Raw genomic sequence first — 16504 nt, forward strand, 5'->3', positions numbered from 1 at the left:
AGTGTATTCTTACTGCAGTTGTTTAGTTCTACAACATTCTCTGAAAATTTATTTTTATTTTATGTTTGGGTATTTTGCCTACATTATTTCTGTGCAGCATGAGTGTCAGGTACAAGCAAAGGCCAGAAGACAATGTTGAATTGCCTGGAACTGGAATTACAGATAGTTAGGAGCCACCATGTGGTGCTGGGAAAGGAATCCAGGTCCTCTGGAAGAGCAGCTAGTGTTCTTACCTGATGAGCCATCTCCCCAGCTCCCTAAAACATTCTACTTTAGAGATGAAACTAAATCAAAATAAAAATTATAGATTTATAGTATTTATATTATTTTTAGTATTTAATAAAAAAAAAGTGAACTTCTCAGGACTCGTATGTGAATAACAGCCAAATTTACAACTGGAAAAGTGTGGCCAATCACATCTTTACACTCTTCCTAAGACCAAAATACATATCAGCTCCATATTCACCAGTCAGCTTTATCTCAGGGATAAATATCAGATGTACTATATTCAAATAGCAGCTAGGTCAAAAGAATGAGGCAGTCGCTACAAGAATGCAATGCTGTTTCTAGTTTGTGTCCCTGGAAAGCACAATCTAAGATATGGAATGGTGTGTGGGTGGTTCACTGCTTAGTCACTGTCCTAGTTAGGGTCATTACTACTGCGATGAAACACCATGACCAAAAACAGCCTGGAGAGGAAAAGGTTTATTTCACTCATACTTCCATAGAACAGTTTCTCCGCCAAAGAAGTGAGACAGGAACTCAAATGGGACAGGAACCTGGAGGCAGAAGCTGATGGAGAGGCCATGGAAGGGTGCTGATTTCTGGCTTGCTCCCCATAGCTAGTTCAGCCTGCTTTCTTAAAGAACTCAGGACTACCAGACCAGAGACTGTACTGCACCCTCCCAATCAATCAATTAAGAAACTGCTGTAGAGAACTATCTACAGTCAGATGTTATAGAGGCATTTTCTCAGTAGAGGTTCCCTCCTCTCAGATACAGCTGTGTCAAGTTGATAGAAAAACTAGCAAGCACAGAGACCCCAGAAACAACTCTTCTCAGGAGTGAGGGAAATGTGTTTGAGCTCAGAAAAGACTTCTGCAACAAGGTAGCTGTACCTGACACCACACAGTCTCTCTGGAGGTTAGCTTCTTAAAGAAAGACAACTGAGCCCCTGTATCTACCCAGTAAGTAGATGAGAGCTACATTCATGGAGAGGATATTACCTTGGGCAAAGCAGCTCCCACCTGTGGAGATGCATGCCTGAAAAGATACTGTGTACCACACAGCTAACAAGCCTCACAACTGAGGAAGTGTGTGGAAGCACCATGAGCATTTGAGCAATGCCCTTGGGCAGAAAAAATAAAAACAAAAACAAAACAAAACCATGTTACCCAGCTACTGTACACAGATGGACCTTGTATGTGTATGTATGAGATGTGTGTCACAGAGTCTGAGGTCAAAAGATAACTTTCTAGAGTCAGTTCTTTCTTTCCATGATGTGGGTTCCAGGAATTGAATGCCTGTCCTCAGTGTTTGCAACAAGCACCTTTACCCACTGAAGCTCAGAAACCAGGGTGTAGTGGTACACGCCTTTAATCCCAGCACTCAGGAGTCTGAGGCAGGCAGATCTCTCTGCATTAGAGATCAACCTGGTCTACAATAGTGAGTTCCAGGACAGTTACCTAGGGAGATCCTGTGTCAAAAAGAATGAAAAATAAAAATAGAGTTAGGAAACCATGTACTGTTATCTTCATTTTACAGGAGAGGAAACTGCACCTCAGATCAGTCAGGTGACTTAGTCTCTCAAAGCAGAGATTGAAAAACAAAGACAAAAGCATCACTGGCTCCACTTGATATAAAAAAAAAAAAATAGTATAACCAAAAACAGATTTAAAAAGTTTGGACAGAGATAATCAGCTCTCAAAATATAGTGATTAGAAACACTATTAAGCCCTGCCTCTTTAATTATGCCATACATCCTAATCTGAGCATACTTTTTCTAAGATTTCTTCAGTTTGTAGCAAGCTGTTCATGTAGCATTTGGGCTTTCGTTAGAAAGAACAATTGGCTTCTCTCTTTACAAGGCCTTTGTGAACAGTGCCTTGATTTTTCTGAAGACAGAAGCCTTCTTATGTTTACAAAGGTCTCCTTATATGGCTGGAAGGGGGTGGCTTTGCAGATCACCTTACTTAGCATTCTTTCTGGATAAAATTAAGCAAAGTCATCAGTGTTCCGAGAGGAGAATGAACCCTATGGACAAGTATGGTTAACAAACCAACTCTGAGGAAAAATAACTTTTGATTGAGGCCAGCGGAGTGACAGTTCTTTCTACTCAGCAAGAAGGAAAACTGTCACACAATCAGCTGTCACTTGGCTAGTTACATGTTTTCTGGATTTCAAAGGTTTTCTGTAAACCTGCTGTAGACAATTTTTTTCCCAACTGGTTGCTCTGAGGGTCTCTTCTGAACCCTCGCTCTGTTTCCGCATATCCACTAGCTGTAGTGTAACATTCTATGCACGTCTGTCTTGAGTTGGCTATAGGAGAGTCAATAAAGTATTGATGGACTAAATACATTCATACTAAGCATATAACAACCAGAGGACCCAAAATAACACTTAATGTTTAATACAGTTCCTCATGTTGTGGTGACCCTCAGATATAAAATTATTTTTATTGCTACTTCATAACTGTAATTTTGCTACTGTTATAAACTGTAATGTAAATATATGATATGCAGGATATCTGGGATGCAACATTATGAAAAGGTCACTTGACCCCCAGAGAAGTCATGACCCACACACTGAGAACCGTTGCACTTTGTAGACCAGAATGGCCTTGAACTTGCAGAGATCTGCAGATCTCACGGCCACAGTAGCTCTGGGAATGATTAGCACTGTCTTCACACCACCCCTGAACACACACACACACACACACACACATTTTAAAGATATTATCATAAGATGTCTTCATTTTTTAAAAACAGTGAGGTCCTGCATTTGAATGAGCAGTATCTCTTTCAGATGCATCGATGCATCAATGGCATCGAGAATAGAGTGCCACTGTTGGCAAGTTTCAGAAACTCTCTTGATAAATATACAGTAATACATAATATATAAAAGTTTCAGAGCTTGAAAGATAACTTGAAAGGCAAGGTGCTCATGTACTGAAATTTAAAACTATGGATGCATCCTAGAAACACTACAGATTTGTCCTTCGAAGACATTTCACTGTGTACTAAAACCCAAAGATTTGTGCTGGGGTGTGTGGCATACACCTGCAATCCCAGGAGTGGTGAGATGCAGGCACTCGGATTATAAATTCAATGTCATTCTTGTTTATATAATGAGTTCAAGGTTAGTCTGGACTTCAAGAGACACTATCTCAAAAAAGCAAAAATCTAAAAATTTATTCAGAGCCAAGTATGTAAAACTGCCACATTGCCAAGTTTGTTTAAAAAAAAATGTAATAGAATCAACCATGGTTGCAATCTCTGCCTTTCAGAAACTAAAATATGAGGATAGCAAATTTGTGATATGCTTGAGCTACATAGCAAGCACTATTGCACGTGCACACACACACACACACACACACACCCCAAAAAAAACAAAACTGCTTTGCTAAATAAGCTCTAACAAGATCTCCAAGAGAATTGCATAGGACACGTTTGGTGGGTGATGAGGTGGTGGGGAGTCAGCAGCCAGGCTTAGCTCTGCAGTTAATATGTAATCACAGCTTTAGTCAACTCATTTCACCATGTTAATGAAAATGACTTTTTTCATTTAGATTATAAACAACAAAATGTTAATGAGTACCTACTACCAACAAAGATAGAAGGATACAAAGCTGAAGGACTTAAGACCAACTGACCAGGGCAGATGCGTCTGCAAACATTTGCAACATAGAGAATACAAAATAAAGGTATACAAAGTTACCGAACAGAGGAAAGGACCTCGTGGAAGGTACACAGAAAGTAATGGTCCACAGGTAAGGATGACTCTACTAAGCTGTTACAGAGGAGGCTGTGCAAGGGGCACTGGCTGTAATCAGAATAGACAGTGTGGGGAGAGGTATGGGCCAGAACAAGAAACCAATTTTCACTTAAAACAAAAACAAAAAAACCCGTACTTTTATAAATTTTATTTATGTTTACATGTATTTCTATGTGTATCTGCCACATGTGGGTGGGTACCTGTGGAACCCAGAAAAGGATGCTGACTTCCCTGGAGTTCCAAGAATTTGTTCTGGGAGTAAAACTCAGGTCTCCTGGAAGAGCAGCAAGAGATCTTTACCACTGAGCCATCTCTCCAGTCCACATTTCCACTTTTAAAGTCTCAAGATGTTGCTATCTCTCCTACCTGCTAAACCACACACATGATTAAATAAAAGAGAGCTGTTAAAGAAGAGGAGGAAGGGAAGGAGGAAGGAAGGGCAGGAGTTGGGAAAGAGGACTGAGTACACAGCAACATTAAAATTAAATGAGATGACATCAGCCCAGGCACAAGCAGCACCTGGCAAATGCTAGCAGACAGCTAGAGACTAAAGCAGAGTGTGAAGCCAGAGTACAGGTGGCTTTCACACACTGGAGCACCATCCAGAGTGTTCCCAGCTCAAACATGGGAAGCAGGAAACAGCCGGACCACAGGCAGCTGGCTGGCAGTTGGCCAAAGCACACGGTGAAAGGAAACAGCTAGCCCCACTGATCCTGTGTGTACACCCACGTCCACACCAGCCACAGACAGCAGCTGCCCAGAGAAAGAAGAAAGGAATCAATCCAGCCTGGAAAATGAAGTGCAATAACTAAATAAACAGTAATTTCCCTACCATCTGAAAAACTGCTATATCCTGAAACAAAACTCACTGAACGGACTTACAATGCCTAAATGAAACCCATTTAACTTTCAAAGAGAATAATTAACCATAATTAACGCAGTACTTTTAAGAAACTGTATCTTTAAGTATCTCTAAGTATCTAAAGGTGTCTTTAAGTCAAGAATAAGAAACTGTGAATGAACTATTTAGAGATTTTAGACACAAAAATGTTGAAATTAAAATTTTAAAAAAGAAAAGTAGCAGAAAAAAACTTATGTACAAGTCAGAGAGAAGAGGCCAAGAACAAAGCAACATAAAGATATGCTGTATTCAAAATGCTTGGTAGGCAGAAGCAGGAAGACTACCAGTTCAAGGCTAGCCTGGGCTACAGGGTGAGATGCTACCACAAAGAAAGAAAGGTGAGGGAGAGGGAGAGAGATTCAGCAATAGAAAATAGGAAAGCTACGAGTGTTGGGAAAGATCCAGAATTATCAATATCAGCCCACTGAAGGCCTGTAAAGAGGGAAAAAATGGTGGGGTGCCGGCAGTTGCAGCCAGAAAGTAAGAGACCTTCAAAGAGGAAGTGTCAGGTTCTTCAAGGAGTCCAGTGAGACTATTACCAAAAGTGGGAATTGTGTCCTACAATGTTCAAGAAGTAGTAGTCAGAAGCCAGATCATGAAGGAGTTTGTATTTCAAACAAGGAGTTTACAATACAAAGTTACTAGCATGAATACAAACGCTGGATAAGAAGAAAAGTATTAATGTGAACCTCTGATTTAAAAACCAATTTCATGTCCAGCTTTACTACAAGAACCTGAACACAGTGACACTCACAATGCAGCCCAGAACCCAGCTGGTCATTTCTGATCACCATCCGCCACTAAAAGGAACCCGATCTGCTAGAGCAATGTCTAAGCTTGTGATGACTTCCAGCAAATGAGGAAAACTGATTGGAGCTAGCCTAGAAAGACAATAGAGTAACAGATCACAAGATATCGAACTGTAAAAACCAGTCCTTATAAACCATGATAAATGTAAAGAATTGAGGGGCAGAGAAAAGCAGACGCTGCTTCTAGAGGAAAGCCAACCACAGAGTAAGAGAGAAGACAGATCACACTACTGCAGGTATGTGTTCTGCAGCTTATATAAAAGAATGGGCCAAATCTCTTGTAAAATGGCCATGTCATAAAGTCCCCACCAAGAAGAAAAAGACATTGGGGATCAATTGTGGATTAAAGACTAGAGAGAGGATAAATAAATGTAATATAGTATTTACATCTTGAACTGGGAAAAAACAGCTATAACTCACTACTGGAATAAGCAAGAAAATGTAAATGTGAATATTTTAAATAATAGTCTAGCAGATAAAAGTATCTTACAGCCGGGCGGTGGTGGCGCACGCCTTTAATCCCAGCACTTGGGAGGCAGAGGCAGGAGGATTTCTGAGTTCGAGGCCAGCCTGGTCTACAGAGTGAGTTCCAGGACAGCCCAGGCTACACAGAGAAACCCTGTCTCGAAAAAACCAAAAAAAAAAAAAAAAAAAGTATCTTACATTTGTTGAGTGATGGTCATACTATGCACAGGATGTAAATAGCTTTGTTCTTATATGATAACCACTGAAGACATCAGGAGTGAAAGAAAGTCCCATGTTTACAATGTAGTGTCAAATTATCTAGAAGACAAATTGCATGTGTGTATGGTATATGCAGTGTGTGTGCAATGTGCAAGTGTGTGTTATAAATTCTGCAATTCAATGTTTTATTCTTGATAATTTTCTTAGGTTTGAAATTTGAAAAAATAAAAGTAAAAAAATGAAGTTCCTAAAAAATTCAAAACACTGACTGTGCTCATCTGACTTGTATTCTGACAGGATTTTTTCTGAGTTTACTTCAGAAAGAAGGAAGCAAAAGCAGGAGGCGAGACCCAGTCCACCATGGTGCTTATGCTTCAGGCTGTCTGTACTTTCTATGGAAATGCCTGAGAGAAAACTCAACAATGTATTCTCCCACACAGTTACATGCTGCTGTAAAATGGGCAAAATAATATATGTATTTGGTTATAATCACTGTCTCTTTGCATTCTTTAAGGTCCTATTGAATGAGGCCACTCTGAAAGAGCCATCAGTGTTTTCTGGATGCTACTAAGTAAATTAACTTTAGGTTCAGAAAACCTCATAGCCTGCAGCACCTCCTGAAACTTAAGTGTATGGTAACTGTCCTGGTACGGGGAGTGATGTTCTAGCCACACAGTGCAGACCTGCATCAGAAACCATGATCTGAGCTGAAATAGGAACACAACATGAACTCAGGTGCCTGGGGCAGGAAGATGTGGAGAGTGAAGAAATTAGAACAAACACTAATAATCACTCTCTTCTATCTTCAGGAAATATCACAAAGTAACGCATATGAATATATCATCGAAGAATTTACAACCCAAAAGACAAAAGAAAAAAAATTAAAAGAAGTGGTAAGCGGTTAAACAGAGGCATACGTTAGACGACTGTGTTAGACATTAGTGGCATTTAACAGTTTTTCATATTTGAAATTTGTTTTGTTCTTTACATATTATAAATAAATATTTATTTTTATATTTGTATATACTTGAATTTGTGGGTATTAAAAAACTATATAAATTTGAGGACCTCCAAATATATGCAGCTTACCTCCTTAAAAGCCTCACCTCCCCTCCCCTGCCAAAAAAAGACCACTTTGAAATGTTAAACGAGGGCCTGAAGAAATAGCTCAGCAGCTCAGAGTATTCAGTGCCCCTGCAGAGGGGCCCATGCTTGATTTCTAGCACCCACATTGGGCAGCCCACAACTACCAGTGACTGCAGAGTGAGAGGATCTAATACCCTCTTCTGGCCTCAGAGACGATTGCATGAACAGGGTGGACATAAACTCATGCAGGCATACACATACACACATTTTTAAAAAACTGACACAAAAAATTGAAAAGGTTAAATAACAAAGAATTGAAACCCAGTGGGAATACAACAATGAAGTGAGTTTGAGATTGACTTAGTATACAAAATCAAACAAGTTTTTCAACTTATTAGACATTGGTCTTGTGAGAGAAAAATGAGTTTGCAGGGTTTATTTTAGGTGTACAGAGACGCAGAAGGAATTCAGTAGGCAGAGGGTCATATCCATGGGGACATAGGTGAGGGGACAGGCTACAGCCAAATCAGCGAATGAAGATATTATGTGTACGTAAATGTGTACAAGGAAAGCCTGGGACACAATGTGAATGTCCATGATGAAGGTACAGAGCAAGCAATGAAGCTCTAAATAAGCTCTCCCCGTTGCTGGTGCACAGAGGATGATAGGGAGAGTGCCAGATGGGAGGGGAGAGGTTAGAAGAACCAGGAAACCGGGCTATAGTGGAGCAGGAAGAGTTTGAAGAATTTCAAAGAGAGAACTGTTACTAAAGTGCAACAAATTTGACAAACAAGTAGTTAATGCTCACTCTGGAGAGTTTAATGCAAATCCAACAGCTGAAGACAACGCTCCAAGAGGCTGCACTCATGCCTTCGGGGAAGCTGCCTCAAGAATTAAGGATAACTCTTTCAAGAATCATGAAAAGGAAAGGAAAAAAAAATTGGAGAAGTCCTGAGAATGCGAGGTCAAGGGCAGGTCAAGCTTGTTTTCTCTGTAAGTACAAGGGTGAAACATACCTGGCCTCTGGTCCAGCAATCTACTGGAAGGAACAACCCAAGTATCAAAAGGACAGTGCAGACTTAGTTTATGGCACACTTATACAACGGTGTAATATACAACAATTAAAAGAGGAAGCAATATGTACACTCTCCTACTGTGCAACTCTGTGTGATGTTCAGGAACAGGCAAGACCATCAGAAGCCAGAAAGCAACAGCACCCTACAGAGGGTGTTATGCTTAAGTAAAACACATTAAGCTGTACTCTTGGGTTAGCAAACTGTAGGTTCTTAACTGTGCTGGTTAGTTTTATGTCAACTTGATACCAGCTAGAGTCATTTTGGAAGTGGAAACCTCAATTGAGAAAATGCCCCACCAGACTTGCCTGTGGGCAAGCTTGTGGTACATCTTGGCTGACAACTGATGTAGGAGGACCCAGCTCCTTGTGGGTGATACCTCCCCTGGGTTGATGGTCCTGGTTCTATAAGAAAGCAGCCTTAGCATGTCAAGAAGGGGGAGCCAACACGCAGCACTCGTCCATGGCTTCTGTGTCAGTTCCCGCCTTGGTTTCTGCCCTGCTTGAGTTCCTGTCCTGATTTCTCTCAGTAATGGAATTACCTGCAACAGGCCCCAAATTCCTTTTGTAATGGTGTTTTAGCACAGCAATAGAAACCTAGCTAAGACACTTTGCTATACCATGATTTTAAAAGTTTTTTTAAACAAAGAATTAAAATTAAAATTTAAAGACCATTTTACTAAGAAAATACCACTGAGTAAAACTTAGAAAATACTACCAAATCAAAATGAGTCCTGAGTTGACATTGAGATATCTGATGGCCTTGTGCACAAACCTGGGACAGCCTGAGTCACAGGAACCTTCCAAGCATGTGGTAATAAACAGCCCATTCCTCAGGCCGAGCTGTGAGTGCCTTCCGCTCACTCCCAGTTATCTGTCTACCCATCCTGCTCATATGCACACATCTCTTCATGGGGAATCTAGCCCATCAAATGAACCTTAAGATAGTCAACGAGATATTACTAAGGTTCAAAGCCAGCCTAATAATACATTTCATACGCCAAAAGAACACAATTATGGATGCACAGTAGGACAGCAACTTGAGGGAAGATTTGTACGGAAAGCACAGTGGAAGTTTGTGATTCTCTTGTCTGATGTCTAAAGAACAATGAGATGACAGCCGGCATCTGAACCCACAGTTGCTTACACTTTAAAACAGAACTGTATTAATCATTAATCAACTCTGCTTTGTAAACATGGTGTCTGCATGCTCATTACAAAAAAAATACAGACTTACCATTTTGTCTCATGCCAACAGCCGCAATGATTACTGGAACTGAGTTTGATGCTCTTTTAATCACTGGAATATAATTATCCCTTACTTCATGGAATGAAGACTTGTCATTTACACTGTACTTGATCACAATGATGTCGGCACCCCCAATTAGGTTTCGGGAGGTGTACCAATCACTGTCAAAAATGTCCTAAACAAAAATGCAAAGTCAACATTTAGTTTGTTTATCTTCAAATCAATCCCCAAACTCACTGTCAGATCAGTTATAATTACGACCTATTAATGTAAATGTTCCATGTATGCTGATTTTCAGAAGTTATGAAGATGTATTTGTAAATGACACGGTGGTTTGATTAAGGATGGCCTGTAGACTTTAATGCTTGGTTCCCAGTTGGTGGAACTGTTAGGAGGTGACGCCTGGTTGGAGGTGAGCAAACTGTTGGGCTACGAATGTTTACACTTTGATATGTGAGTCCAAAACAGGGTTAAGAGTGTTCAAATCAGCCAATCAAGCAAGATCTACGTGACAGAGCTTTTAGCCTACGATGGAAATGCCTGTGAAGTTCTGTCCCATCTCCACAGGTCACCTCCTTAGGAAGCCTATTGAGAACCAGAGTTGCAAAGCAGAATTTTTAAATAGGAATGTGTTATCAACAACAGAGCAGATAAGGCATATTTTTATCTTTAAAAGAATGTGAGGAGCACAAAAGAATGGAAATAGGAAGGTCACTGTCAAAACAAAGGACTGAGTAAGCTTCAGGATATAGGGCACAAGGGGCAAAGGGCTGGGGACAAATGAGCACACGGAGCCCAAGGAGACGAGAACACCTAACTCCCAAGTCAACAACGCACAGAATTCCTCGGTCCAAGCATACCTGTAAATAGTCAGATTCAGAATATGTAACAGAGTAAGGAAGCTGAAGGATAACAGTAGTAACAGAAGAAAAAGTCAGAGACCTGGAATTCAAAACAACTAGAAACTGGGCCAGTACCCAGCAGCCATTTAACACCTAAAGAGCAAGGTAGAAATCAGTTTTTACATTCCAATAGTTTGGAATCCCAGAGTTACTGGAGAATTATATGGGGAAAAGAGACATTTAAAAGAAACCATGGGGCAAGGGGGCTTAAGTATTAGCAATTTACTCTATGGTCTTGAGGCTAAAACAACTATAAACACTTAGTTGTAACACAATCTAGAGCTTCAAGCCTTGCACAAGAAAATATGAATAAACCTCATGATTTACTCATTTTTATTTATTTATTCATTCATTCATTTCTTGGTTATTTGAGACAGTCTAATGTAGCCCAGGCTGGCCCAAACTCATAATTGTCCTTCCTCTGCCTCCCAAGTGCTGGGATTACAGGCATGAGCCAGGATGTCCTGCTAACCTCATTGCTTTAGACCATATTTTTTACAAAGAGGAAAAAAATCTAGGAATATGAAATTAAGTAATAATATGACTGCAAAAGAGAGAGATAGGAGAATCTAAACTATGAACTTCATCTAATGAATTTGAAGCAGATTTATTTAAAAAGTGTCAAGACAGATGGCAAGCAGCCAGAGTAGGGCTAGCCAGGTACAGAAAGTAACTCAGAAAGGGATGCTCTCCCAGATCCATCCCATCCATGGCAGCAGTAACACCTTCCTTTTTAGGCTGTGTCATAGAAAAAATGCTCCATTAGTTTCTAGAAATATATGTGTTCCACCCCTTGTAAATCAGTTCCAGGATTTCACTGAGTTGTTACACAACAAACTTGGGAGCCAGAGTGGAAGAGTCAAAATCATCTTAAAGAAAACAAAAACAAAAAAACTGAGTTCCTACAGGATTACAAGAACTTCATCCTGTTTGATTAGTGTGTGTAGGTCCTGCACTGGCAGAAAACCTTGAGTGACGTGAGAAACTCTCCCATGCTTAGTGTAAGTAGTATACGACTGCACTAAAGTTGTAATATGCACTTTATTACAGCAGTTATCACTTTTGGGGCACCTAGAGCCTCCACACTTGGAACTTTACCCTGCAGCACAGCTCCAGGATAGATAGGGAGAACAAGCCTGGGAGGGGGTGAAGGATTTACCAGAAGCCACTGACTGGGAGTGTGGGGTCTGAAAGCTGCTGCTTTTGTTGTCCACAGCGCTGTTTGAGATTCTGACTCAGTACGGATTTCAATCCCAGCTGACAGGCATCACCAACCTTCATATTTTTGGCAGAATTTACTTACATTCAAGAGGAAGAACCAGCAGCCCAGAGTGAATAACTGTCTATGTAATTCACTGTGCTTGAAGACTCATTCTAACTGGGAAGCTGTACTTGTGACAAATGTGCTGTCACCGACTGTGAGCACACACAATCAGAATTCCCTTAATAAACCATAACAGTCAGGATGTGACAAGAGTCAAGACCAAAAAGCTTATTTCATCCATTTTGAAGATTTTGTTTTATCTCTTTTATTTTTATAAATTGGGTGGGTGGCTGTTTGCTAAATTAACACAGGCAGGAAAGGGTTAATTCTCAAATTAAACCGAAGAGAAGCAATCCTAACATCCTAATTCATCTTATTTTATGTTTTCTCTATTTACCTCATCAATCCACTAAACATGTATTCAACAGTATCCTGAACAAGTAATACTTTTAGGCTATAAGATCTTTCATAATAAAAGGGCTCAAAGTCACTGTGCCTTCACAGAGACAGCCTGCAAATCTCCCTAGTGGCTTCTTTTGATACTGTCACCACTGTCATACCTGAAGGCCAAGTAGCACCTTTTTAAATTTATTTCAGCACATTAATATGAGTTTCCAGTTAAAGCGTGTTTTCTTTCCATAACAGGAACATATGCTCAAGAAAAATGTCTCTGTACTTTCTATACATTTCTGTTCAAAAGTATGCTAGTTCTCCTTAGGTCTGATAGTTTTTTAAAACTGCCTTTTTAATGTAAGAATCTCACATAATATGTACATATTTTTAAGACCCAAAAGTTTAAACATTATGTATGTATGTATGTATGTATGTATGTATGTATGTATAGTAATCTTTAGCTGAGAAATATATAACAACAATATCAGCAAGGAATCACAGATTTAAAATGAAATAAAAACACTTGAAGTATAGTGTTACTGTGTTATGGAGATATTTGTAAATCAGGGAGCTGTCTCCTTTGACCTTTTATCAAACACTCAAGAGTCAAGTTGGTCGAGAGGCAAGTAAAGATATCTTTTATTCAACTATCATAAACATGAAGATTTTTTTAAAGTTCTAAGTACTGCGAGTGGCATTTCCGATGGATTAATACTGTGAGTGGTATCTCCAATGGATTAATACTGTGAGTGGCATTTCTGATGGATTAAAACTGTGAGTGGCATTTCCGATTTATTAATCACTAAAACCAAAGGCTAATATATGAGCATTACCATTATTAAAAGCTAATTTTTCTCAGAGGTTAATAATCTACAAATAAGCCATTTAAATTTAGTTCTCAAACCCAGTCCTTTCTCCCTTTTCTCCCTACTATTTCTGACTTGTCCCAGTCAAGAGTATTTTTGCCTATGTTGAGCTGAAAGGGCAGTATTTATAGAACCCATCTCCCTATCCTCCACAGGGTGGACATGAAAACATGACTCTTGGCCAGTGAAACTTCGTCGTGACCCTGTCCCTTGGGGTTTGCACAGTAAACTCTCTGCTGTCTACTAAAGGACAAGTCTTGAAACACAGTAACTGCTCTACATTGCCCTGGGGCTTTTTACCTTACAAACGTGATTGGGCTGCCCCACCACCTCCAAAATGAAACAAAGGACGACATTTGCCAAAAAATGTAAAAACACAAAAACAAACAAAAACTCTCTCTAGGCAATCAGGAAAATAGGAAACGAGGGGAGGAGGGGTCCAAAAAGCAAGCTCCCTTGGCCTGGGCACCGCGCAGCCTCTGCACCTTACCCAGACGGGGCAATCGTGCACCACCAGCTTGACGTTCCCGAACGCACTGGCCTGGTACTCGGTGAACACCGGGCGCGCGACCGTGCTGGCTGCGTTCAGCAACAAGCTACTCTCGTCCCCTGACACCAGCGGGCTTCTCCCCAGGTACGTGCGGATGAGCCCCGACGGCCGGTTGTCCTGGTGGAACGTGTCGCCCTCGTTCCCCAGCGCCACGATGTGGATGGACCTGCGGGGCCGAGAGGGGCGCGGTGAGCGAGTGGGCTCAGCCAGGGCGCGTGGCACGTCCCGGACCCGGACCGTGGCAGGACGACGACGCGTACGTACATGATCGCGGCTGGCAGGGCGGCGAGGAGACGGCGGCGGGCGGCCTGGCGGGGGCCGGGGCGACGCTCTCACTGCAGTCAGCTCATCCCCGGCCGCGGCCCTCAGGCGCTTACACCGCGGCGCTGCCGACGCAGAGCGGAGCGGGCCCGGAGTGAGCGGCCGGCCGGGCGCGGGCAGCGCTGCGGATCCCTGGTCGCTGCGCCTCCGCCCCGGCTCCGCCTCCGCTCCGCGAGGACCGGGGCCCGCACGTGTCGTCCCGAGAGTCCGGGGCGCGGGGGAGCTGGCTGCTCGCCGAGGCCCCCCGATCCCGGGCGGCGGCCGCGGGGGACACAAAGGAGCGGTGGGCGCGGGGACGACGCTGGAGCCCGGGAGCTGCTCGCTGCCAATCCGCCTGCAGCAAGTTTGCTCAACTCGGAAGGCTGAAACCCGAGCCGGGAGCGGGGGAGGGGCGGCCTGGCCCCCGCCCGGGACCAGAGGGAAAGCCCAGCTAGGAGGCAGCCCCCTGCAGACCCGCGGTCAGTTGCCCACGCCGACCTTCACCGAAAGTGTATTAATCCCTTTGTCATTTGGCAACACGCGCTTTGGCTGTTTTTAAAAATCGTACTTGTGAAGAATTAAAAAAGGCAACATTCATGCAGCTGCAGAAAAGGTTCTTTGTTCACGCACCAATTAATTTGCGGGTGTCGCTTTGGAAAGGCCATTTACTATTGCAAGCTATATTTGGCTTACTTTAACCAAGGTTGCGGAATTTGAAGCGTTGGGATTTTTAATGTGATTTTTTTAAAAAAAGAAAGTTGTAGCAGTTTACTTGGATTTTTTTTTCAGTACAGATTCCAGTAACATTATTTAATAATAGCTCACTGAAAAATAAGGATCATGTTAATGTAAGGATATTTTAGATTCTTTCTTGATGACACACAGAAGTAAAGCTTGTGAATACCCCTAAAGGGCCTCAGACTACCTCCAGTATAAAACACCATGAGAGACTGCTAATACTAGGACAGGCCAAAGGTTACTCTGGGACTGTTCCATAAACATTAAAATTTTCACAAGCACCTCACACACTGTTAAAACAGTTCTCGTTTATCCATTTGGTTATTTGCTCTGCTTTGAAATTGGTTTTTTTTTTTCTCTTTTAAGTGGACTTGTTTTGAGAAATAGATGTTTAAAAGGTCCTGGGAAGACTGAGGTAAGCAAGAAGCTAGGGGATGGCCCAGCTGTTTATTAGGAACCAGTATTGCTCAGCTGAGACAGTATTATTGTCCATAGTTAGGGCAGGACAGAAGACATTCTATATGTACTTTACTTAGTCCTTTTTGTTCTTTAAGATGGGTCTTCCCATCTCAGCTTCCCAAATAGCTGTAATTAGAGTCATTCGTCACTAATTCAGAAGGTCGCTAGTAAAGACAAAACAAAACAAAAACAAAACAAACCCAGTCTACATAGTGAGCTCCAGGACAGCCAGAGTTACATAGTGAGACCCAGTCTCAAATAAATAAATAAATAAATAAATAAATAAATAAATAAATAAATAAAAATGTTCCTTTGTCCCCAAGTACAATTTCTTGTGGTTTTTGGAAATAATCATCCTGAAAGATTCAAATGTGCAGAGTCACAGCTCCTCTTGGGTTAAAAGAAAGTATATGGTCTCATCATTCCAATGACCTACCAGTCAAACACAATGACACTACAGTGCATAGCTAGATAAAGAACATAGCTTACATAAATATCATGAACTTTTTATTGAGATGTTTTGTCTTGTATTGCCCAGGCTGGTCTAGAACCCTAAGAGTTACTAAGCAATCTTCCTATATCAAATTTCCAGAGTAGCTGAGACCATAGATGGTTAATAAGTTATGAATTGGCTTTTGTAAATGAAGGTGAATTCATCATATCTTATACCATGGATATCCTTAAGGATGTGGTGCTATGTGAAATAAGCCAACATGGAAGGATGAGTATTACATCATTCAACTTCTGAGTTACTAAAGTAGCCAACCTCTTACAGCTAGGAAGTAGGGCAGAGTATCGGGTGCTGAAGCAGGGAAGGCATGTTATTTTTGGCTACAGAGTTTCAGTTTTGGAAGATCAGAAAGCTATAGAAATCAGTTGTACAGCAAAGTGCACATAGCTAATGTGACTTGAACCACAATGCAAAGAGCATAAGAACATACAAAAAAGACATCAGACGGAACTGGCATAGCAGAAAGAGAGAGAGCATCCTTCTCTTCCTCCAGTTTTGAGTGTTTTTAACCTGGCCAGGTCGATATGGAAGATTGTAAGATACACTGTACTTTTGAGAAGCTAAGTGTATCAATGCCCACTAGTACATATTCTCCACATAACAGATGCATAGAAAGTACAAGAATTAAAAGTTCAGTGAATATCTAGTTCTGTGCTGCATAACATTAGGGAGAAGTTCACCAGAGGAAGTAAACAATATCTTGGGTTCTAAAAGATGAGTAAATGTTT

At 41.3% G+C, this 16504-nt stretch overlaps 1 protein-coding gene across 1 annotated transcript in view; it reads right to left on the bottom strand.

Annotated features, from left to right (window-relative positions):
- Positions 1 to 15730, bottom strand: part of Rhobtb3 (Rho related BTB domain containing 3) — a 47950-nt gene extending 32220 nt beyond the window's left edge. Inside the window, exons 1-3 of the mRNA XM_028760085.1 lie at positions 15702 to 15730; positions 13709 to 14519; positions 9782 to 9968 (exon numbers count right to left, since the gene is read on the bottom strand). Of these exons, the coding sequence (XP_028615918.1) occupies positions 9782 to 9968; positions 13709 to 14519; positions 15702 to 15730 (1027 nt within the window). The remainder of the gene's footprint in view (positions 1 to 9781; positions 9969 to 13708; positions 14520 to 15701) is intronic.
- Between the last annotated feature and the right edge of the window lie 774 nt (positions 15731 to 16504).

Source organism: Grammomys surdaster, unplaced genomic scaffold (assembly GCF_004785775.1).
Source record: "Grammomys surdaster isolate TR1022 unplaced genomic scaffold, NIH_TR_1.0 126391, whole genome shotgun sequence".
NCBI classification, from domain to species: Eukaryota; Metazoa; Chordata; class Mammalia; order Rodentia; family Muridae; genus Grammomys; species Grammomys surdaster.